At 38.4% G+C, this 26,886-nt stretch overlaps 1 protein-coding gene across 11 annotated transcripts in view; it reads right to left on the reverse strand.

Annotated features, from left to right (window-relative positions):
* Positions 1-26,886, reverse strand: part of LOC143033834 (uncharacterized) — a 446,867-nt gene that overhangs the window by 291,856 nt on the left and 128,125 nt on the right. For 9 of the 11 annotated variants that reach the window (XM_076199375.1, XM_076199378.1, XM_076199376.1 and 6 more), the window contains 2 exons: positions 24,276-24,441; positions 3-83 (listed from right to left, as the gene is read on the reverse strand). In XM_076199375.1, coding sequence (XP_076055490.1) covers positions 3-83; positions 24,276-24,441 — 247 coding nt within the window. The remainder of the gene's footprint in view (positions 1-2; positions 84-24,275; positions 24,442-26,886) is intronic. The other 2 variants (XM_076199381.1, XM_076199380.1) reach the window with 1 other exon arrangement.

Consider the following 26,886-nt stretch of genomic DNA (forward strand, 5'->3'; position numbering starts at 1 on the left):
ACCGCAGAATATTGATTTGTATCTAAAAAACTCGTATAAGGAGAACGTAGGGAGTAGCGTGGATGATTATACGTGCACTCACCCTGAAATGGAGAAATGGTATTGGTAAACTGTGCATACAATCTTGTATTTACGCAATTTCAGGTGCAAGCCAGGTTGTTTGATCTTATTGCCAAGGTCGGGTGTTTGCTGTGCCATACTATTTTTTCAAAAGCAAAGATAGCTCTTATCACTGAACACTAACACTGGTGTACAGTACTGTGCTTGGTAATTAACAGCACTGAATGGGTTACATGGAGACTAAGCTAAACCCTGCAGTGATCACTTTAGAAGTGACATTTGAGTACTGTATACGGCTTGGCACACTCCTTGAAAAACTACAGGAATTTCCAGTTCTCAAATCCACAATGACTTGTCAGTTTTCCTAGCATTCATAATGGCAAATTGAATTAAGTGACTACACACATACATATACAATGGTCCCAATCCACTGGACCAATGCCACCCCTCCCATCTCAAGCACCTTGGGGGTGAAAGGTTAACCATCTTCACTTTAGGTAACATGCAGTGTAGTGAAGCACATCTCATCCACAAGACTTGAGAGCCAAAATGGATTTACCCTTACTACTTCACTGTGCTAGAATTAGAAATGGAGAGAGTGTGTGGTATGAAGCAAAGGTGGGACTTTGCCAAGGATGTGTTGTCACCTTGGCTGTTCAATTTATACATGGATGGGGTGGTGAGAGAGGTAAATGCAAAGGTAATGGGCTGGGGATTAGAGATGGTTAAAAAAAATTGAGAAAAATGGGAGATATACCAGTTGTTGTTTGCCAATGACAATGCACTTGTAGCAAGATCAGTGGAGGGATTAAGGAAATTAGTGAGAGTTTGTGAAGGTCTGCAAAGGAAGTTGAATAATGTGTAAAAGTATGGTGATGAGATGTACAAGGAGAGAATATGGTGTCAAATTGGAAGTATTAAGAGAAAGAGACTGGAGGAAGTGGATAGTTTTAGATACTTGGGTGAGAATGTGGCACGAAAGCGAGGAGTAGAAGTAGAGGTAAAATGTATATTGGAAGAAGCAAGTAAATGCCTTGGGAGATTAAAAAGTGTAATGAGAAAGACATTTGGGAATGGATACTAAGAGTATATTGTAAGAAGGAATGATTGTGCCAAAAGTACTGTGTGGAACACAAGAGAGGAAGAGTTTAAATGTGTTCGAGATAAAATTCCTGAGAAGTATGGTTGGGGCTACTAGGTTGGATAGAGTGAGAAACATGGAGGTGAGGAGTGGGGGGTGGAAAGGGTGTTCAGAGTTAAGGTTGATGAAAGTATTGAGATGGTTTGGACACAGAAAGAATTAGTGAAGAAGGATTAGTAAAAGAGGTGTGGAAGGTAAAGGTGGAGGGAGTGAACATGAGGCAGCAACCAAGGATGAGATGGATGGATGCCGTAAAAGGGGCAATGGGAGAGGGGAATGTCTGCTGAGGAAGGAAGGGAGAAGACTGAAAATAGGGGTGAGTGGAGAATAGTTGTGTATGAATGATGCTGTGATGCATGGAAGGGAGTGGGTGGGGGATGGGGAGTATGCATGAATTATATTTTGACACTGCCCAAAGGGATTTCTCCCCGTCTTCTTTTTTTCCTGAATCAGGGGATAGGGGTTGACAATTAAATGAAGCAGCCTTGCTGTGAGTGTGTTATGTCTTGCTACATTGCTTCTGACCCAGGGATGACCCATCACCTAGGAGGAGCCAAGAAAGGGGGGAGGGAGGGGTGGTGAATGGGAGTGGAGTATGTGGGGATGATACGGGTGAGAGTGGATTTTATGCCTTTGATTTTGGCTGCTTTCCATGTACGGGGGAAAAAGCCACTGGTATATGTATGTACTTCACTATATGGCAAGTCCTATTCTACATTCACTAATTAAAAGGATAAAAGGAAAACCACTTTGGGCTGTACCATCCACTCATAACCTTTCTCTACACATTCCTATCTTCCAGTCCCTGTTCAACTGACATATCATATCCACCTAGTTATCACCACTCCAATCTATCTCATTGTAGGTCTTCCCATGGCTTATTCCATTTTCACTTTCCACAAAAAGAAAAAGGCATAGAAACCATTCCCACCCATTCCACTCCCCTCCACCCTCCTTATCTTGGCACCTCTTGGATGACGGGTCATCCCTGCATCCTGCCCACCGTCCTGGGTCAGAAGCAGTGTCGCAAGACACAGCACATCCACAGAAAGGCCGCTTCATAAATTCAGCGACCCCCCCCCCCTCTCTGTCCCATCATGCAGAAAAGGAGAAGACGGGGAGAAATCCCTTTGGGCTGCGTCAAATTTTTTCTCATACATACTTCCTCACCCCCCATCCCCCACCCACTCCCCCTCATGCATCACAGAATCATCCATACACAACCCTTCTCCATTCACCCCTATCTTCTGTCCTCTCCTGTCCTTCCTCAACAGGCATTCCTCTCTTTTGTAATGCCCCTTTCACCCTATCCATCCATCTCATCCTAGGACGCTCCCTCATATTCACTCCTTCCACACCTCTTTTACTAATCTTGCTTCACTCATTCTTTCCATGTGTCCAAACCATCCTAATACTCTTTCATCAACCCTATCTCCCAGCTCCCTTTCTACCCCTGTTCTCCTCATTTTTCACTCTAACCAGACATTTCATCTCAAACACATTCAAAGTCCTTCTCTCTTCCTCTCTTATGTTCCATGTTTCTGCCCCGTACAGTGCTGTAGGCACAATCACTCCTTCATATAACCTCCTCTTAGCATCCATTCCTAGATGTCTATTTCTCATTACACTTTTTAATCCAAGACATTTACTCCCTTCTATCAATCTACATTCTACCTCCATCCCCTCTCCTCCCCCTCCTGCCACACTCGCATCCAAAACTATCCACTTCCTCCAGTCTCTCTCCCTTAATGCTCACTTCCAGCCTGCTGTCACTCTCTCCCCTTGTATACCTCATCACCTTACTTTTGCCCACATTTATCTTCAGCTTCCTTCTTTCACACACCTTCTCAAACTCTGTCACTAACTTCCTCAACCCCCCCCCCAAATCCCGCTACAAGTGCAGTGTTGTCAGCAAACAACAACATGCTTATTTCCCACTTTTCTCCATTTTCTTTAATCATCTCCAACCCCTGACCCACTACCCTTTCATTCACCTCTCGTACCACCCCATCCATGTACAGATTGAACAGCCAAGGCGACATAACACATCCCTGATGAAGTTCCACCTTTACCTCAAACCATTCACTCTCTCCATTTCTAATCCTAACACTAGCTCTACTACTCTTGCAAAAACTCTTGACTGCTCTCAACAGCTTTCCTCCCATTCCACATATCTGCAGCACCTCCCATAGTGTCCCCCCCATCCATCGTCGTAAGCCTTTTCCAGATCTATACAAGCCCAAAAAACATCCTTACATATTCCTATAGCTTTCTCACATATCTGTCTTACCACAAAAATCTGATCTACACATCCCCTACCTGTCCTAAAACTACACTGTTCCTCACCAATTACTCCCTCTGTTCCTCTCCTAATCCTCTCAATCAAGACCCTCCCATAAGCCTTCCCAACTACACTAAACAAGCTGATCCCTCTGAAACTACTACACTCACACTTGTCCCCTTTTCCATTGTAAAGCAGAACTATACAGGCACTCCTCCAGTCCTCCGACACTCTACCCTCTCTTAAACAAACATTAAATAACCTATTAATTTATTAAAACCTCACCAGCCAGTCCACCATAACTGTCCTCCTTTCTTCAGACATTCTGCATGGCATCCATCCAACCCAGGTGCCTTACCTACTTTTGCCTACAACAATTTATTCACTATTATTAGCCCTCACATATGCTCTACCAATTTAAGAGCTCGTGTCCATTTTCAACATGAACTCTTTATTTTGTACTTTCACAATATTCTCCACAATTGAGTGTCATACAATTTCTGTCTATGAAAGCCCAAAACACATCCCTACCTTCCATTAATCCATACTAGGTAATACATATTCATATGCAGTCAACACATTTGTGTCTTTAGAGTCACCCCTATGAACCAGTAGCACAAAGCACTAATCTTGTCAGTGCACCATTACTGTACCTCCTTTTTTCAGACATTCTGCATGATATCCATCCAGCCCAGGTGCCTTCCCTGCTCTCATCATCTTAACAGCTGCTTTTATTTCATCTTTCCTTATTTCTCTTCCATTTTGTTATTTTTATTTATCGTTATTATAATTGTTTTGCGTCCAACCTAGTTTTGGACCAAAAGGTTTCCTGTTGGCATGTAAGTTTGGGTGTTCTTAGCAGTTATTCTAAAGTTACTATGCTGCGTTATTATTGTCAGGTCATCAGTGTAAGTGTTTTCATGTTAAATTCTGGTTCTAAAGTTGGTTGATCACTTGTTATAAATTAAATACCAAAGGTGAGGGCATTGCTCCTTGGGGAGCTCCATTATTTTCTCTTTTAATCCCTGAACTCTATATCTTGGGTTATGCTGAACTGTCTACCTGCTAAGTTGGTTAGCCATTTCTTGTCAATGTGTATGAAAGTGAATTAATGAAATGTGCTTTGAATGATGATAGCTGGGTGAATGCAAGTGGGGCAGAATGTTTCAATAACTTCTAATTCAAGTCCTTAAAATCGTTCCATACAGAAGAGGTACATGTGATAAACTGGTTAATGAAAAACTATGAACACTACAGATGATAATCAACATCTGGTAATTATTATCTCTTCCCCTCTTTTCCTATTTTTTCCTCTCACTCCCCTTCACTGGCAAAAATTACTGATATGAAGATGATGACCCCACCATTTTTAATAGCATCATAGGAAAGCCACCCTCCATCCTTATCCTGCCATTTTAAACATGCACCACAGCCCTGCTCCCTCCTCAGTAGGGATTAGAAACACCATATTTTAGTTGCTAGTGTAAATAATTACATGCATCACAGCCTTGCTCCCTCCTCAATCTGAATGAGAAACACCAAAATTTTAATCATTAATGTAACTGATTAAATGCTATAAGTACTACCCATCCCTACTCCACAATCATTATTCAGTCCTCTCTGTGAACATGCAGTGTTCATTTTATGTACCCCATGTACTTTCCACATGGCTCCAGGGCATTGACCAGCCTGGTCAAAGGCCAAAATATGTTGGGCAATACTCCAAAGCAAGAAAAAGGTGAAGGAAATTATGACAGCACAAAAGTTAGTTTTATTAGAAAAAATATTAAGACTTGTGTGAAATATATTAGTTATGAGCTGTGTCTCAGGTAGCTGGTAACAAAGTGAATTTACTGTGCAATACATTATGAAAAGTGAAAAAGAAATAAGGCAATAACTACAGCACTAACATTTGGAATGAGCATTTATGCTGCCATTCTACACGAATCTAGAGACCAATCCATTACCACAGGTCTCTCTTGCAAGACACCAACAGCTCCTAGATAACTGGCTACCCAATGCATGGGCCCAAATTCACTCAGGGAAGAGATATTATAGTTGTCCAGGGTTTCTTACTGTGGGGCACTGTTGGATGTTGTGTTCAATGTCTTCTGTGGGGTGAGTGCAACTAAAGCCTTTTCAGTGTTGATATACTTTTAATGCTGGGTGGTGTCCTAAATGCTAGTGTGTCGTGTGGCTCTTACTTTTCTCGGGAGGATTTTTCTCTATGTCTGGGGAGTTGTTGGTAGAGTATAGAGTTTGGTGGACTGTCTTGGAATGCTTTGGTGATCTGGGCTTGAATAATAAAATAAAAATAAATAATAAGATGTTTTGCAAAGTCAAGACAGTGAGAGGGACGAGTAATTCAATCAGAGGAAAGAGTAAGTGGTGTAGATGGACAGATATTAATGGAAGTAAAGGTGGTAAAGGGAAGATAGGCAGAGCATCTTAGATAGCTGTTGAATGGGAAGCAGGATAGGTGGGGGTGGATTGACGGTGGCAGTGGGAGGCACTAAGAAAATGACTACGATAGGAGAGGAAAATGGAAGGGACATGAGAAAAATGAGGTACAAGGCGCTTTGAAAGTGATGAAAGCTTGTGAGGCACCTGGGTAGCATGGGTGTTATGACAAGTGTCTGAAATAGGGAGCTATAGTTACAATGAACTGGCTTGTAAGGTTGTTTAATGTATGTCTACAGGAGGGGATAATGCCAGAGAACTGAAGGAGTGTCTGTATAGTTCAGCTTTACAAAGATAAAGGGGACAAAGGTAATTGTAGTTTTTGAGGGATCACTTTGCTTAGGTGGAAAGGCTTACGGGAGAGTTTTAAGTGAGCAGATTAGGAGTGGAACAGAGGGAGTAATTTAAGAGCAGTGGGGGTATAGGAAAGGTTGAGGATGCATGGATCAGATTTCTGTGGCAAGGTAGATTTGTGAAAAGACTTTGGCAAAAGGAAAATGTTTTATGGGCATTTATGGATTTGGAGACTGCTTAAGACAGGATAGACAGGAAGGCACTGTGGTAGGTAATGCAGGTATAGATTGGGGGAATGCTGTTCAGGGCAGTCAAGAGTTTTTAAGAGAGTAGTAGAGCCTGTGTTAGGATTGGAAACGGAGAGAGCAAGTGATTTGTGGTAAAGATTGAGCTGCATCACGGCTGTTCGAGTATGTGAGGTAAATGTGAGGGTAATGGAAATGGTTAGAGATACTGGAGAGAAATGGGAGGGGAGCCATTTGTTGTTTGCAGATGACGCTGCACTTGAAGTGGGGTCCGTGGAGGGATTAAGGCAGTTAGTGATGGAGTTTGGGAAGATTCCGAGATAGGAGAAAGTTGAAGGTAAATGTGGATAAAAGTAAGGTAATGAAATGTAGAAGGCACACACAAAAAAGTTGGAATAAGTCTTAAAGAAGAGAGGCTGGAGGAGTGGGGGTGGAGGTAAACTATAAATTGAGAGAAGCAAATATATTGCGGGGACTGAAAAGTATCATGAGAAATAGACATCTAGGAATGGTTGCAAAGAGAAGATTATATTAGAAAGGGGTGACTGCCTACAACACTTATGGGGCAGAGACTTGTGATGGAATTTAGAGGCAGAAAGGAATTTAAATGTGTTTGAGATGGAGTGTCAGAGAAGTATGGTAGGGGTTACAAGGCTGGATGAGAATGAGAAATGAGGTGGTGTGGAGGAGAGTGGGGGTGAAAAGGGAGCTGGCAGACAGGGCTGATGAAAAATTATTGGGATGGTTTGGTCACATGGAAAGAATAGCAAATAAAGTGTATAAGGCAGAAGTTGATAGAATAATTAGAGGGGACAACCAAGGATGAGATGGATGGGATGAAAGGAGCTGTGAGCATGAGGGGACATCTGTTGATTAAGGAAGGGAGCTGGCAGGGGATATGGTTGAGTGGAGAATATTTTTGTATGGATGATATTGTGATGCAATGCATGAGTGGATGAGGAGGTAGGATGAGTGTACAAGTGAAGTGGCCCCGCTGTGGATATGCTGTGCCTTGCTGCAGTGCTTCTGACCCATGCAATGAGGATCTAAGATGAGTAACAAACATGGGTGGAATGGGTGCAAGCCTCAATTTGACTACCACCCTTACAAGGAGGGAAGAAGCCCTTGGTATATGGATAGGTTTCATTGTACATAGTTGGGGTTGAATTAATTCCTGTAGCCTCTATGGAATATATTTTTTGCTTGTTATCTGGATGGTCACAGAAATTTTGTTCACTGCTCTCTCTTGAGATAAGTACTAGTCATTGTCAAAGATCATTAGATTTTTCCAGTTAGCAAATAGGCCAAGAACTTGTATGAACATTTCAGTAATAGAAAGATAATTGGGGAGCATTTATTTATGGCAAGGTCTGGTTTGAAAATCTAGAGATTCTATATTACATTCTATGGATGAAAGCCAAATCACCTTGGGCTGACCATATGACAGATTTCAAAAGGACAGGTCTTTATATAATTAGTCACAACTTAGGTTATATGCAGACAATGCAACTTGACTTGGTGCTGGGTATTTTTTACCTAGTTGTATTTTACGGGACGGGAGCTATGCTCGTTGTGACCTGTTTTCGTATCTCTCCACATCCAATTTATTCTTGAACTCTTGTATAGTTCTGGCATTCATATTTTAGTTTGTTCCAGACATCGATCACTCTGTGCAGGAAACTGTTCTTTTTCAGTTTTCTTCTGTAACTGTCTTTCAATAGGTCATCTCTATCGAGAACTTCCATCCCTTTCATAATTCTGAAGATGGTCAACAGGTTGCCTCTTTCCCTTCTCTGCTCCAATGTTGACAGCTGTAATTTCTCCAATTAACAAGTGGCTGGTATGGCTGGTATGGATGATGCCACCACAGGTAATTCCAGTTTTTACTATATATTTTTTCATACTGTCAAACAAATGTGTAGTTATATATTTCATCTAGGAGGAGCCAAGAAAAAAGGGAGGAATAGTGAATGGGAATGGAGTATGTGGGGATGAAATGGATGGGAGTGATTTATGCCTTTGACTTTGCCTACCTCCCTTGTAAGGGGTAAAAAGCCCTTGGTATATGTTTATATGTTTGTATGTATGTATGTATATGTTTATCTATTCACTTATTACTATTATCATTTACTTATTTTTACAGTAATATAGTATTTTGGGGAGTGAAGAATATATTACACATCTGGATGGCAGTGTAGTGAACAAGGGTACAGCAAGATTCAATTACGAGGAGTAATCATAATTCTGGCTTTTCATGGTGATTAGAGGAATATGATCCCCACAAAAAAGAGGGATTACTATATATTACTATGTCTGACAAAACAATAATAATCTAAACATTTTATAGACATTAAATTATCATTTTATTAAAGGCAATACTAGTAATCCTTCAAAATACATGTACAGTGAGTCCTCCTTATAGGGTAATTCTATATCTCATAAATTCACAAATATGGTATTTGGTAATTACTACCCTCGATTCTATTTACGGTAAGAAAAATTCAGATACGGTATCCACTAGATATTTCAAAGAGGAAAGAGCAGGGAGAAGGTACACCTGCCATACATGTTATAATGGGTTCGGTATACCGTAATTTCAATTTACAGTAAGGTTTTCAGGAACGCTTATGTAACGTATAACGAGGACTTACTGTATTTACATGCATTTTGGAAAGGAATGATGAACATGGGGTCCTGTCTCTTACTCTTGCATTATCATATAAAATTGGAAACAAAGAAGTCATAAAAGTAAACTTAGAGAGGCACCTAGGAGTAATCATCTTGACACCTGACAAACATGTAAATAAATTATTTGGAGAGCTTACAACTTAAGATCAATGAAAGTGGCCTTCGACTACATAGATGAGGAGATGGTTAAAAAAAAATAGTTGTTACACTGATACGACCGAAATTAGAATATGCTGTATCAATGTGGACACCTAGCACAAAAAAGAAAACAAGAAAAATAGAAAGAATCCAAAGAGCAGTAACAAAAATGGTACCTACACTGTCAAATCTGACATATGAACAAAGATTGGAGAAATTACAGATGTCAACACTAGAACAGAGAAGGGAAAGAGGCGATTTGTTGACCTTTTTCAGAATTATTAAAGGGATGGAAGTTCTCGATAGAGACAACTTAGTGGGACAGAAGAGAAACAAGAGAACACGAAAAGATACGACCGAAATTAGAATATGCTGTATCAATGTGGACACCTAGCACAAATAAGAAAACAAGAAAAATAGAAAGAATCCAAAGAGCAGTAACAAAAATGGTACCTACACTGTCAAATCTGACATATGAACAAAGATTGGAGAAATTACAGATGTCAACACTAGAACAGAGAAGGGAAAGAGGCGATTTGTTGACCTTTTTCAGAATTATTAAAGGGATGGAAGTTCTCGATAGAGACAACTTAGTGGGACAGAAGAGAAACAAGAGAACACGAAAAGAAACTAAATAAAAACAGTTACAGAAGAGACCTGGAAGAAGGAGAGAGAGAGAGAGAGAGAAAGAGAGAAAAAAAAAAAAAAAAAAAAAAAAAAAAAAAGTGTATTTACCTAGTTGTATTTTACGGGAAGGGGAGCTATGCTCGTGGGGTCCCGTCTTCATATCTCATTTTATCTAAACTATTTTTTTGTGTGTGTGTGTGTGCTTCCCACATAAGAGGGATCGATGTCTGGAAAAAACTGAACAGAGAAACAGTGAATGCCAGAACTATACACAATTTTAAGAACAAACTGGATGTGGAGAGATATGAAAACGGGTCACTACGAGCATAGTTCTCGTCCTGTAAAATACAACTTGGTAAATACCTATGGCCAAAGCCATCACATCTGCACCAATGTGCTTGGATTGTTGGGCTAGGTAATAGTCACTAGTACAAATTGGATAGGAGTGCAGGATTTGAACCCACAACTAGGGTTACAAAGGAGGAGTATGCCGACAGACGACATTTTGGTCTATGTAATAAAATATAAAATAAGTGGCAAGCATTACAGAATCTTGCTTAGGTGTTTATCTAAATGAATCTTAAAGCTTCAAACTGAACTACATGCACTGCCTCTGCAGGAAGTTTTTCCATTCATTAACTCCACAGTTGGCAAAGCTGTTTCTATTTCCTGACAGTTTGAATAAACATAAGACCAGCACATCTCCATTTATGCCACTATGGCATACCACATCTAGCTTAGAATTAATTTGGTTCCAATTTGGGCTATTACCAGCTTATCCTCCAATTATCAAACCTACCGTATTTTTCGGACCATAAGGAGTGGGCAAAATCCTTAAAATCGGCCAAAATCAGGTGGTGCGCCTTATGTGTGGCTTCAGTGCAAAAAAAAAATGCCTCGGACAGTGACATACTATTTTGACACGTTTCGTAGCTAGCCTGCTGACGGCTTAGCAAAAGTTACAACCAAGTTATAACCAAGATGTATGTATCTTGACAAGAAAATTGCGAAAACTTTGACAGTTTTCGAGTCCATGCCACCGCATTCATTCACACTATCATGGCTATGACATGATAGCATCCATAACACAGACAGCCATTTTGCATTGGTCTAGTCTCGCTCCACCCCGACTGTAGTCATTTGGGTATTTTTTTTAGCTTTGACCATGGGCGCAATATAGCAATAGAAAATTAATTATTAATTTTGTAAATTAAAATGTATTAACGTAATATGCAATTTTGTGGGCGGAAATGAAAATAAAAAATACCTTGCTACAAGCAAATATACTAATGAATGAAGTCGGTAGCATAGGATCAGGACGCCATCTTGTCGTCTGTCCTCACCAGGTACATTTTCTTGAAGGAATGTTATGGAGCGGAGATACATGCATTCCTTCAAGCTGCAAGAACTTTGTATACCCCGCAAGCTGAGTGTGGTTGAAAAGCCCGCCAACGTCTCTCACGACAACGAGGACGATCCGGATGACATTTAATTTGCAGGTAATGATTTATTAAACACAGGTTAGGTTAGGTTAGATGAATTTATCACCCTTTCATTTCTTCGACGTCAGCATCTATCATAACATGGTGTACCATTCGTCCGACACAACTTCGTTACTTACGAAATCTGTTTTAGCACCTTTTTTGTTTTATTTCTGCTCACAAAATTGCATATTACGTTGATACATTATAATTTACAAAATTAATAATTCATTTTCTATTGCTATGTTGCGCCCATGGTCGAAACTAAAAATTTACCGTAATTTGTGATAAATCTTGCGATTTTAAGTGAATAGAGAATTCCGGGAATAAAACTGCTAATATTGGTTTTATTCCCCAAAATTACCTTAATGTGTTTGTGTTGTTTTTTAGGGGTATTGGCAGGGCAGACCGTCCATGGAGGTGGTCTGATTTCACTGACACACACACACACAAAAAAAATGTAATTTTGCTAAATCCAAACCGATTCTTCTCATTCAACAATGAAAATGTTCAGTTCTGAATGCACTCACATATGCATGATTATCTGATGACGATACCAGGTGCGCCTTATTTAAAGACGGGGAATAGCAAATTATGGGTGCGCCTTATGGTCCGAAAATTAAGGTAGATTTTTGTGTGGCATGTATGTTAACAAATTGGCCATCACACTTTGTTAAAAATACTATCAATATTTATGGTTGATAACATTTAAACAATTCAAGCAATTTGCAGGTAAAAAATGAAGGCACTACTTTTAATTTATCATGCACCTAATGAATTTTTTTAAACAATTTATAGGCAAATACATTGCCATCACTTTGTTACTATTAATATTGTTAATCATTGCAACTTGTATGTAATACATGCAACAAGTATGTTTTATGAACAAATCAATTCATTGAACTTCATTATCACAAGACAATGGTCTACTTTTATGATATTTACCTTATTATATATCAACAATTCATCTTGAACTAACCATATCTACGTTATCCAATTTTAAACAACACAAAGCCTAATATACAAAATAAAAAATCAGTTCATACAATAAAAATGCGTTTAAACTAATGTGATGTACGCAAATTCAAAGTGTGTGCACAGCACCTTTCATTCCCACAGGTGTTACCTCAGCAAAATATATAATTTGGTGATCAAAATAGAATAATTTGGCTTATAGCATGTCATGTACACCAATTCAAACTGAGCACACACAAAGTTTAGTGGTCACAGGTGTACCTCAGTGTCGAATTCCAAGCAGGGGCTGTTACCTACAACAATAACTCGAAGTAAAGGCAAAGGGAAAGGCAAACGGCAAAGGCAATAACTTTGGTTATAGCTATATGCCTTCTTGTGTACAATCCTTACACAATTTCAGACACATTAAGCAGTAACTTTCTCAGATTGTATACATGCTACTACTTACATTTTATCTGTTACTATTTATCTTACTACTTCATCATAAAACCAAGTCAGTTGTTGAACTGGCATGTTTGGAACCCATGACAAACATTTTCTTTATACCTATACCCAAATAAACAATTTTAGCCAAAGGAAAAAGCCTACAAGAAAAAAATTTAATTGGATCCTGCTTAATATCAGGCACGTTTGATAAAAATATAAACTTAAGCTAAGGTCATTTTAAATGTGATAAATTGGTAACCCAAATGGTCACCAAGATCTTTCTGCCAGATTGAGCCTTATGTGTTGGTCAGGTCAATAGAGGTAAGGTCATCCCCCCTCCTCACATTGTATTGTCTCCCCCCCCTATGGTTGCCACCTGATACTTATATTTAAACACAACTCTGTATCTCTGTCATTTAGTCTGAAGATGTAATATATGAAAGTACTTACTGTCTACAAGTTTCCCTTCTCCTGTGGTTATTTTGCATTTTTGTATCACGGTGATGTGATTGCTTGCATATATATATATATATATTTATATAAAAATGAAGAATCAATTTACCACATAACAAAGTGATAAATGTTTGTCACACAATCCACAAAAACTATTTAGACACGTTTTCCATAAGTGTCAGAATATCATGGGCTACTATACATTGACTTGAAATATCATGTCAAATTCCTTCACTCTCTGAAATTCTAACTAAGCTTCCCCCAAAATATAAGGCCTCGTTCAACCCGTGTGAGGAACACAAGAAAGTCTACGGATGTTCTACCAAACTTTCATACGCATATCTCAACGAAATCAACTTTTTTCTCTATTAGGCTAAGGTGAATCAAAATAATCAAGATTTGTTGGTTTTACATCATTTTGAGTTGATTTATGAAAAAAGAGCTCCAACGCTGGTAGGGTGGGGCGTTAGTATATACAATATTCACCCAGTGACATATGGTTTAATGATGACAAATCAACATATCAACATATCAAAAAACCCAAAAGTTGATTGGGATATTTCTTGCAAATGTCACCGTTTCTAATATTTGGGCAGCTACCCTCATGCCTCCCTTTCTAATGTGCCACCCTCACTGCACATGCTAATCTACCACTGTATCAAATATGGTATATACTGCATGTTTACTCATTCATGATGATAATGTGTGGGGCTGCAGTACTGGACTTCCCCATGGATGGCCCAAAAATCCTAATGTCAATAGAGGATGGTTTAAAGCCTGAAGCATTGCCAGAAACCTTCAATCAACCCCATGAATTCAAACCAGTATTCAAGTCAGTAAAAATATCCCACCTCCACAAGGCAATTTGGCTTTGATGGGGCAATATTTGATCTTCAGATTGGGCCTAGAAATTCACTCTGTTCACTTTTCAACATTTATCTCCCCTTCTATTATTATTAACACCCCCCCCCCCACACACAGCGAAAATATAAACAAGAAATTGGAAACGAACAGCGTCAGCCTTGTTATTTATATACGGTGTGGCAGGGACTGTGTATTCGTGGTGAAATGATGTAGGTCGTAATTGTATCTCCGCTTAACTTTTTTTTTTTTTTTTTTTTTTTTTCAAAATGGAAACCCCTTAAGCTACAGACAACTAAAAGAAGCCTGGAAGAAACAAGAATCGAAACACCATCACGGGTAGTAAGAAAAAAATCATGCTTCGCATCAACACCTAGAGAATACCAAAGGTTGGACGTAAGTAGATTTTCTGGTTTTGAAAGAGAAGGCAATGGATTACTTAGAGTAGAGATGGATAGAGAACCCAGATACAGGAATATAATGAGGAATAGAGATTTAAATGACATAGATAAATCATTAGAGCTTAAAAGCGAATACAAGATAATGTACCAGGAAGTATTAAACCTATGAAAAGCTAACAAAGAGAACAATAGGGAGATAGACGAGTTGAAAAGGGAATTAAAACAGCTTAAAGGTGATAATGAGAGGCTGAAAAGCGTGGATAATAGTAGGAACGAGGCTCTGAAACGAGAAATTAAATGTCAAATGAAGGAAGTGACTGAAAAGGTGGAAGAAAAAATCAAGGAGAATGACCTACAGGAAATAAAAAAAGTGGAAAATTGAACAGGAAAGTCAAGAAATATCCCTAAAGAAAATAATGGAACAACAAGTAAAAGATAATACCAAAGAAACTGCAATTCAGATTATTAAAGAGAAAAGTGACCTAGTTAGAGACACAGTGGATAGAAAAAGGTGTATAGTAATCTACGGCATTAAAGAAAAGCACAATGTACCAAGATATCTGAGGGAAAAGGAAGAAAAAGAGATTGCCAAAGAAATACTAAAAGAGTTACAAACAGATGAGTTAGGCTGGAACCGAGAAATCGAGGAAACCCATAGAATGGGCAGGTACTCTAAAGATAAACAGTATAGACCACTAAAAGTTATCTAGAACAATAAGATTAGCAAATAGCGAACCGTACAAAAATATATGGATAAAATAAGAAATGAGTGAGGAAGAAAAAGAGAAAGAAAAAGAACTTAGGAATGAGGCGAATGAAAAGAATGAGAATAGAACTGAAAAAGAAAAGGAGGAGTTTTTTTGGAGAGTGATAGACATGAGACTGAGAAAAAGATACATAGGGAAAATAGAAACAAAGAAGACAGAAGGGGAGGAGGAGAAAAGAAACAAAAATAGTGTATACAAATATAGATGGAATAATCTCAGGAATAAATTAATTAAACGATTATCTAGTCTTAGAAGAACCAAACATAATGGGAATTGTAGAAACCAAATTAAAGTACACCCTAACACCCCACACTGTGGGACAAGGTGTATACAACTGTTGGACAAAGAATAGAAAGAACAAACAGGGCGGAGGAGTTCTAATATTGACCAAGAAAGATTTGATTGTAACTAAAATAACTGAAGGAAAAAACAATGTAGAATCAATTATAGTACAAGTCGAAGGTAAACAAATGAAGAAAAGAAAATTTGCAGTGGTATATGTACCTCCTAAAACACAAGCCTGGACAGAAAGGGATCATTCCAAGTTACTAGAAGATACAAAAGATGAATTAATTGAAACATTGAAAGATGGAGGAAATACAGTAATTATGGGTGACTTTAATTCAAAAGAAATATGCTGGGAAGAAATGACAGTGAAGGGGGGAGAGAAACACTGGGGCTTGACTTGACACTCCTTGACTTGACCATTGAATACACAATGACCCAATGGATTAAAGAAAATACTAGATACAGAGGAATTGAAGAACCCTCAAAATTGGACTTAATACTTACAACAGAACCTGAGATTATTGAAAAAATTGATTATAAAACTCCGATAGGAAAAAGTGACCATGTTTCCGTATGGTCACCGAATCTCATTAAAGACATTGACAGATTGGAAAGAGTACAACGGCGAGCCACAAAACTGATTCCAAATATCAAAAATAAATCATACAAAAATTGACTAAAACATATGAATCTGTTTTCCCTAAAAAAGCATAGACTCAGAGGTGACTTGATACAGGTCTTTAAAATTCTAAAGGAAATTGACAACATCAAAAGTGACCAAATTTTTACATTGAATGAGAATCAGACAAGAAACAATGGTCTTAAACTCTCCGGAAATAGATTCAATTTGGAAGTAGGTAGAAACAACTTTGCCAACCGTGTAGTTAATGAATGGAATAAACTTCCTGCACAGGTAGTGCAATGTAGTTCAGTTCGAAGCTTTAAGAATCATTTAGATAAATACCTAAGTAAGATGCTGTAATGATTATAATTTATCTTATATCATTTGTTTTTGTTTTGTTATCATTTGTCTGTCTGATTTTTATTTATTATTAGTTATATGTCAATTTATTATTATTTACTATTTACCTGTTTGTTTATTATTTAACTATACCTATGCATTTATTTATGTATTTTATTTGTTATTTACATTATCATAGTTTTTATTTATTATTTTATTATTAATATGATTTTTTTTTCGCATCCGACCTAGATATGGATCAAAAGGTCTCCTGTCGGCATGCTCCGCCTTTGTAATCCTTTGTAATAGAAATGGAATTGAAAGAACAAATGGACCAAAGCAAAAATGATAAGCATAGAATAGGAAGACCTATGTATAACAAAACAAACTTTGAGAAACTTAAAACATTCACAATGCAAACTGGGAAAAATTCCAAAACGAAGATACAGGGATAGAAGAAAAATGGAACATATTAAAAGAAATTTATAATGAAGGAGTGAACAAATATGTACCACAAAAAAAAAAAAAAAATGGAAAAGGCATACATAAAGAGCTGCTACAACAAAAGATGTAGTGAAGCTAAGGAAAAAAAAGAGACAGTTTGGTAAAAGTGGAAAAGAGATAAGAAACAAAGCAAATGGCAAACGTACATCAAACTAAGAAATGAATATGTAAAAATACGCAGAGATAAAAAGAGGAATTATGGCTGGGCAGACTGTGCCTTCCTGGACTTACAAAAGGCATTTGATAAGGTACCACACAGGAAACTGCTATATAAACTGGAAACAATAGGAGGCATTGATGGAAAGCTATTGAACTGGATAGAGGATTTCTTACATGGAAGAAAAATGAGAGTAGTGCTCAGAGACAAATATTCAAAATGGGAAGAAATGAGTTGTGGCGTCCCACAGAGGTCAGTACTAGCTCCGATAATGTTTGCTATATATGTGAATGCCATGGATGAAAGTATTGAATGTTACATGAACTTCTTTGCGGATTATGCAAAGTTATTAAAGAGAATAAACTCTGAGATAGACTGTGACTCATTACAGAGTGATCTGAACAAAATCTCAGAGTGGAGCAAGAGATGGGAAGTAGAATTCAACATCAAGAAATGCAGTATAACTGAATTTGGGAAAAGCAAGAATAGGATATAGGCTCAGTATAAAATTGACAGAAAAGTAAAGAAAGTAAATTCTGAAAGGGACCTAGGAGTAATCATCACCAAAGACATGTCGCCAGATGAACATATAAAATAGTCGGAGAAACATACAATTTGTTAAGATCAATAAAGGTGGCCTTTAAATACCTGGATAAGGAATTTAAAAAATATTACAAACACTGATACCCCATTTCACATCTGCTCTTCTCACATCCTCTCACCCTATATTGTAACCAATCTGTGAATGCTTTTTTCTTCCCTTGAACAACCTTCTTTGCTTCATCAACCCACCACTCACTACCCTTTCTTGTCTTTCCTCCTGTCACACACACACATATATATATATATATTACAGGTGAAAAATGTAATCACACATTTGTCAATAACGTAGAAACCACTGTTGGAGTAGAAAAGACTGGAAACGGGGAATCTATATATTTCGATTGCAAACTGCAATCCTCTTCAGTAGATACAAATAAGAGAGGGCGTGCTGTTTAAGTAGCACCCTTAACAAAAGAAAGGGGAACATGGGAAGATATCTCTACCCTCTGCTCCCTCCGTATGTGAGGTCAGGAGGCAAATGAGCTTTCACTAGGTTGGAGATGAAGAGTCCGGACATTATGTCCGGGGACCATTGCCCCTTTGAAATATCTTCCCATGTTCCCCTTTCTTTTGTTAAGGGTGCTACTTAAACAGCACGCCCTCTCTTATTTGTATCTACTGAAGAGGATTGCAGTTTGCAATCGAAATATATAGATTCCCCGTTTCCAGTCTTTTCTACTCCAACAGTGGTTTCTACGTTATATATATATATATATATATATATACACACACACACACACACCTCCATCTGGGGTATTGGCTGCTGTATGTTACTGTAGGGTTAAAATCTACTCAGTGGTATGCAGCTGATACTTTAGGGTCTATATGGGCCACCCTTATGGACCTGAGCCACACATTTTCTCTGTGACAGAGGATATCTCTATTCACAAAGAAATTATGATATTTTATTACACTACGACTGTCCCTCAGTTTTGCTGTCCCCCACTCTTAATAATGTCCTGTACCACTTCTCTGAATATTCTTTTTCTTTTTCGGTAAGCCCTGTGGTACAGGCGCAAGAATACAAGACACCAATTTGGAAGAGTGGCTACATACTAATATAGTTCAAACTAAATGAATAAATTCATTTGGGAAGAAATGAGAAACCCATAAAAATGGAGACTAATGTACAACAAAACAGATTTTGAGAAATTCAGAAAATTCTTTAAAAATGTAAATTGGGAGAACTTCTTAAATGATGAAACAAAGATGGAAAAGAAATGGAACATATTAAAAAAAATTATAAGATGGAATAGATAAGTACATACCAAAGCAGAGGCAGGAAAGGGTGTACATTAAGTGCTGGTACAAAAAAAAAAAAATGTAGTGAGGCTAAAGGTACAAGAGACAAAGCTTCAAGAAAATGAAGGAAAGGAAAGGAAATGAGAGAGAAAAGTAAAAACATGCAGGGAAGAATACAGAAACTATGAAGACATAATAGACAAATGCAAGGACCAACCTATTCTACAGCTATGTGAATGGTAAATTAAAAGATAAACATGAAATAGTGACACTGCATCAAGGGAATGACAAATATATAGATGTAGAAATGGCTGAAATTATGAACAAATATTTTAAATCTGTATACACAATTGAAATACACAAAATGGGGATGAAAGACAGAAAGATACCCCCGCCCCCCATGAAAGAAATAATAGTGATAGAAGGAAATAAGGGACCAAATAATAAACTTTGATGTCAGGAAATCATGGTCCCAATGGAAGTGCAAATTGGATACTAAAAGAATGTATAGACAAACTAATGGACAAAATACATAAGATAATTGATTACTCACTCAAAGAAGGAAAGGTACTACAAGATTAGAAGAATGCAAATATTGTACCAATATATAAAGGGGGAGATAAAGAAGACTCAACAAACTATAGACCAGTCTCCTTTACAAGCACAATATCAAAAATATGTGAAAAAATTATCTAAAGTAGATGGTTTAAACATCTGGAAGAAAATAATATACTTAATGCAAAACAATTTGGCTTTAAACACAGATCATGTGCCACTAACTTGATTTGCTTTTACTTGAGGCTAATAGAAATAATGCAAGAAAGGGATGGATGAACCGATTGTGATTTCCTAGATTTCCAAAAGGCATTTGATAAAGCATACCAAGGCTTTTTCCCCCTTACAAGGGAGGTACCCAAAAAGGGAAAGGCATAATTCCATTTCCACCCATTCCATCCCTGAATACACTCCACATCCCTCCACCCTCCCTCTCATCAGAGCACCTCCTGGATGATAAAGCACCACACAAAAAGCTATTAAGAAAACTTGAAATAATAGATGTACAAGGGAAGCTATTGAAATATATGGAAGATTTATTGAATGGGAGAAAAATGAGACAAAAACTAGACCATGGAAGAAATGATAAGTGGAGTCCCACAAAGTTCTGTATTAGCTCCAATAAGGTTTGCCATATATATAAATCATATGGATGAAGGTCTAGAATGTTATATGAACTTCTTTGCAACACAAAACTACTAAAGAAAGTACTGATAAAGACTGAATCACTACCGAGAGACCTGGATAAAATCTGGTATAATGGAGTTTGGAAAAAGTAAAAAAAGAATATCAGGGCAATATGAAACTGGTACAAAGTAAAAAAGTTCATGCAGAAAAGGACCTAGGAGTAATTATTAAAAAAGACATGTCACCAGACAAGCACATTGACAAAATAGTTGGAGAAACCTACAATTTACTAAGATCAATAAAAGTGGCCTTTGACTACTTGGATGAAGTAATGGTAAAGAAAATAATAGCCACACTGCTGTGACACTATGGACACCAGCCCAAAAAAGAATATAATGAAATTAGAGAGAATCCAAAAAGCAATGAAAAAGATGGCATCAACACTTTCTGAATTGACATGCGAACAAAGATTGTCCAAACTGGAACAAAGAAGAGAATGAAGAGATCTACTGGCCATATACAGAATTATGAAAGGGACAGAAGTCCTTAACAGAGAAGATTTATTAAAATTGGGATAAAAGAAAAACAAGAGGACATGAAAAACTTAAAAAAGGATAGTTATAGAAGAGATCTGAAAAAGAATAGTTTCCCACACAGAACAAATTGGATGAGACAACAGTATGTGCAAAAACTATACAGAATTTAAGAACAAACTAGACGCTGAAAGATACAAAGATGGGTCACAACGAATATAACTCCCTTCCTGCATAATACAACTAGGTAGGTAAATACAGTGTTCCCATTTGAATTGTAAAAGGTGATAAAATTGGGACAGGGAGAGGACTAGGCATCCTACTCTCAGTAGTCCCAAAGGGTCTAGGAGATAAACCAGAAATCTAAGGTTTGGGTCCTTTAATGCTTGTGGATGTGGTACAGATGAGAGTAAATGGGAAGAGATAGGTAGTAGGTTTGTGAGAAGAAAGATGGATGTGTTGGGATTGAGTCAAACTCAGTTGAAAGAGAGGGGCAACTTTGAGTTTGGGAGTCTAGCTTGGTGTCAGGAGCGAAGAGAGGATGAGGAAGAAAAGGGGTGGAAGGAGGCTTTTTCAAGGCTGAAGGTGAAACTAGAAAGGGAGATGTGTTTTTCTAAGTACATATGGGCCTGGTAGTGAGAAGAGTGTAGAGGAAAGGGAGGCTTTTTGGATATATTTAAATGAGCACATAAAGGGGTTTAGGAAGAAATGTGAATGTAGTGCTATTGAATGATCTCAATGCTACTGTAGATGAACCAATAGATGCAGTGGTTGGAAAGTGTGAAGTTCCAGGAAAGAATTATAGTGAAGAGATGGTGTCTAGAGAGTTGATGATAGCAAATGCAGTATTTAGAAAGAAAGTCAAGCATAAGTACACATGGATAGTGGTGGATGGAAGGGTGGTAGACAGGGGTTTAATGGACTACATAGTGGTAACCAGAAGAAGAGTAGTAGGACTTTTGGATGTACATGTTCTAAGGGGAGAGTGTGGGGCAATATCAGATCATTTTTTGGTAGAAGGTAGGTTGAGAGAGGAGCATAGATGGAGAAAAAGGAAAAGGACAGAAGGTAGGGAGTTGCTTATAGTAAATTGCTTAAAAGAGAATGAAAAAGAGTAAGAGAAGTTGAGAGATGAGTGGGAGGGAATGACGGATAGAGTACTAGGAGTGGAGGAATGGGGATGTTTCAAGGAGGGAGTCACAAGGTGTGGAAAGATGGTGTGTGGAACAAAGAGGATGGGTATTGAGTGGTGGGATGATGAAGCAAAGAAGGCTGTAGAAGAGAAGAAATAAGCATCCACAGATTGGTTACATAATAGGACAAGAGAATATGAAAGGTACAAAGAAAAGGGAAAAATAAAGCACAAGATAAAGGAGGCAAACGGGTTAACAGATTTTTCTAGAAGTAATAAAAAGATCTTTTGGATTTAAACTAAAATGCAGTGAATCAAGTAGAAAGAAAGAAAGAAGGAAAAAATATGCAGATGGAGAGATGATAATGAAAGAGACGGTAGTAAGAGGAAGATGGGCCGAGTATTTTAGTTGCTAAATATGAACAAGGATAGGGAGGGAAAGGTAGTTACAGTGGAAAGCACCAAGAAAATTAGTGATGAGTGAGGAAATTGAAGAGAAAAGAAAAGACGAGGTGAAAGCAGTTATTAAAATAATGAGAACAGGTAAGGCATTTGGATTGTCTAAAAAAAAAAGGAGGTACAGTGACGGTAGACTGGCTTGTGAGGTTGTTTAATGTTTGTCTAAAGAAGGGGAGAGTGCCAGAGGATTGGTGGAGTGCCAGTATAGTTCCGTTTTACAAGACAAAAGGGGACAAGTGTGAGTGTTGTAGTTTCATATGGATAAGTTTATTGAGTGCAGGTGGGAAGGCTTATGGGGAGGTTTTGATTGATGATTAGAAGAGGAATACAGGGAGTAACTGGTGAGAAAAATAATGTAGGTTTAGGACATGTAAGGGTTCTAAGGATCAGATTTTTGTGGTAAGACAAATATGTGAGAAAGCTTCAGCAAAAGGAAAGGATGCCTTTTGGGCCTTTAAGGATTTGGACAATGTTGACAGGGTAGACAGGAAGGAACTGTGGGGGGTATATCAGATATATAGGATAGGAGGAAAGCTATTGAGCAGGGATTTCTCCCAGTCTTCTCCTTTATGCATGGGGGGACGGAGAGGGGGGGGGGGTCGCCGATTTAATGAAGCGGCCTTGCTGTGGATGTGCTGTGTCTTGCGACACTGCTTCTGACCCAGGGCAGTGGACAAGGTGCAGGGATGACCCGTCATCCAGGAGGTGCTAAGATAAGAGAGAGGGTGGAGGGGTGTGGAGTGTATTCAGGAATGGAATGGTGGGAATGATTTTATGCCTTTTCCTTTTTGGCTACCTCCCTTGTAGTGGGGGAAAAAGCCTTGGTATATGTATATATATATATATATGTATATATATATATATATATATGTATATATATATATATATATGTATATATATATATGTATATATATATATGTATATATATATATATAGATATATATATATGCATCTTGATACTCTCTACTTTGCAAAGTAGAGCTAAGCATAGAAATACTACTGCCAAAAGGCATAGTAAAACAGTGTGGTGTTTTCAGTCTTATTATGCCTTCCAACAGTAGTACTTCTGTGCTTAACTATATGCATAAGACTGTAATTTGCAAAGCAGAGTATCAACAAAATCATAAATATACAAGCTGCTGTCTTTTTCAACCAAACATGCTTAGAGAAGAACCTGCTGCCTAAATATTCAAAATTTATAGGATGATAATAGTAGTAGTAGTAGTAGTAGTCTGTAACTATTAAGGAACAAATAGCTAGTAGCAGCAATGTAATTCAAATAATGAATCACAACTGTAATGAAGCTTCATATGCAGGTTCCAGTGAGTGCAAGTCCCACATGCTGCCACCTTGCTCTTTACATAAAGTCTAATAGCCAGGGACGATCCGGCTGAACACTGAAGCCCGTTTTCTATGAATCACAGTGCTAACAGAGAATTTGCAGTAACAAAGCTTTTGTTTCACCATGGAACAAGTCACTAGTAGCAGTGATGTAATTCACGTAATGAAACATGGCCGTGGTTGCTACTAGTGATTTGTTACATGATACAATGGTCCCTGGAACTTCATAGTGATTTCTGGGAAAAACACACTGAAATGTTGTCTGTGCTGTATTGGAAATGACCTAATTCTATGTCAACAGGTTACACTAGTAGCAGGTGGAGAGCAGTTGCCAGATGTCAGCTCTCTTCATTTGAAAAGGTGGAAGAAATACAAAGTTGATCTTGGGCCTGGTCCAGGGACAATGTGTCAGCTCCATGGGGCTGCACCTCCTGATGGAGGTAAGGATGTTGATGGGTTCTGATGACGGGTGGCAGGGAAATTATTCTCACTGGCATCAGAACCACCATCTGCAGACAACCATTATTGGCACCTTACTTCATAATAATTGCAGAATAATGAAGCTTTCAACTTACCTTCATTTGTTCTTGAACCTGTCGTAACTGCTCCTGAAGCTGAAGAAGTTTTCTTTCTCTTTCATCTTCAGAGTCATCAGTTTCACTTTCACTTTCACTACCAGACTCTGAGGAGTCCGTTGCTGGATGTACTTCAAAAGGCTCATCCCCAGGTACTTTAGCATATCTATCAAGTGAAAGAATAAAAACCCTACTTCATCACAACCCATCTTAAAGATTTCATTTAAAACACATATATACCTCACCTTAATGATCATTGAATAAATATACACACAAAACTCCTAAACGTTTTGTCTTTAAATGTGTGGTTGTGGTACAGATGAGAGTAAGAAGGAAGAGATAAGCAGTATGTTTTAGAGAAGGAAGATGGATGTGTCTCCAACTAAGTTGAATGGGAAGGGTAATTTTGAGTTTGGGGATGTGGTGAGGAGTGTCAGGGGTGATGTTAAATGATGAAAGGAAGGGGTAGCTCTGCCAATAAGTAATCAGATAGAAAACGGCATGGAGGGCAAGGAAGTGTCTTCAAGGTTAATGTGAATGAAGATGAAACTGGGATAGGTGTGGGTTTTTCTGAGTGCGTATGGACTTAGGTAGTGAGAAGTTAGCCTTTTAGGATTTCTTAAACAAGTGTGTGCTGTTTTTGGAGGAATATATAGTGGTGTGAGGGATTTCAATCCTACAATAGGGGATGTGCCACTAAAGTTGTAGGGAAGCTTGGGGTGCCGGGTAAGAATTTTAATGGCGAGATGCTGTTGCAGATGTGTTTATAATGAGATTTGATTCCAGAGTTTAAGAAACAAGTTGAACAGAATTATACATGATAAAGGGTGGTTGATAGGGCATTAATGGACTAAGCACTGGTATCCAAAGGAAGGGCAGGATGTATTCATGTTTCCATGGGAGAGTAGGAGTGTTAAATAATATTTTTGGCAGAAGGAAAATTGAGTGGAGGAAAAGTGGAGAAGGAAATAGGTGGGAGGTAGAGGTGCTGATGGTTAAATAATTTTTTGGCAGAAAGAAAATTGAGTGGAGGTAAACTGGAGAACAAAATAGGTGGGAGGTAGATGTGCTAAGGGTCAAAATGAATGAAAGGAAAAATAGAAAGAATACAAGAAGATGGGAGAAGTGTGGGACAAAGGAAAAGTAGTGTAAGAAGCATGGGTACATTTCAAGGAGAATGTCACAAAATGTGCAAAGATTGTGGGATGAGGAAGATGGGAAGGAACAGAAGGAAGGGTAGAGAATGATGAGATGATGAGGTGAAAGTGGTTGTAGAGGAGAAGAAGCAAGTGTATGTAGACTAATTGCAAAGTAGAACTATGGAAGGATACAAGAAGTACAAGAAGGAACACAAAAAATTTAGGGTGAGAGGGGCAAACAGAAGGGATGTCAAATAGGGTAGGAGTTCAACAGAATTACGAAAAGAAAGAATAGATCTTGTGGAGGTAAGTGAACAGCATCCTTGTATACCCACTCGCTCCTCATGATGCCTACATAGAGTGAAGGCAGTATGGGGAAAGGGGAAATAGTATTTCAGAAAAATGTTGAATGTGAAGGAGGTTGGGGATTGATTATGACAGTGGGAGGAGCTAGGAAAATGACTGTGATTGGGTAAAAATTTAGAACTGTTGGAAGAGATTGTGTGCCTCAGAGGAGGGTGTGTGCTCAAGGACTTGCTTGTAGTAGTTTTATAAGGGCCAGTTTGTTCATAGTCGTACAAAGAGTATTTGGAAAGGTGTTAAGTGAGATTAGGAGAACAATGTGGGTTTAAGAAAGCTAGAGGGGACACAAATAAAAATTTTGTGGCAAGGCAGATATGTCAGAAGTTTTTGGTAATAGGTAAGGATGTTTTTTGGGCCTTTATAGATTTGGAGAAGGCTTAAAACAGGGTGGACAGTATGGCATTGTGAGAAGTATTGTAGATTTGTGAGATAGGGGGAAAGTTGTCAAGGGCAGTCCAGAGTTTTTTCTTAAGAAGTAGAGCTCATGTTAGGATTGGATATGGGGAGAATGAGTGGCAAGAACTGAAGGTGGGGTTGCACCAGGATTGTGTTGACACAATAGCTGTTCACATCACTCATGGACAAGGTGGTACTGGAGGTAAATGTGAGAGATAGGCAGAGGATTTGAGAAGAGATCCCTCCCCCCCACACCAATTCTTGTTTCCTAATGTAGAACTAGGGAAGCATACAAGAAGGAACAATAAAAATTTAGGATGAGGGGGGCAAACAGGCTGGGTTGAGAGTCTAAGGCAGATAGTGATGGGAAAATTGGGAGTTAAGCCAGTTGCTGTTTGCTGATGACACTATGCTATGAGCACGATCAGAGGGGATTAAGGAAGTTAGTGAAGGGTCCCCCGCCCCCCCGGTAAACCTCCTGTTTTTTTTTTAGTTCTCTTAACAATTTTTTGGGGTACTTCATTAAACGTACTTTGTAAGTCCAGAAAAGCAGTCTACCCTTCTGTCCCTTTCTTGCATTATATAGGTACCCCGGAATCCGCGTGCGGCGCCACTGTCGACCATGTAATGTTTACGTCGCCATTTCTTGCGGACCACCAGTTTCTGTTTAGTTAATTTGAATGCTTCCCGCGTTCAGCGGATGCGCAAGATAT

Source organism: Oratosquilla oratoria, chromosome 16, assembly GCF_046742065.1.
Source record: "Oratosquilla oratoria isolate Oo_2021 chromosome 16, ASM4674206v1, whole genome shotgun sequence".
NCBI lineage: Eukaryota > Metazoa > Arthropoda > Malacostraca > Stomatopoda > Squillidae > Oratosquilla > Oratosquilla oratoria.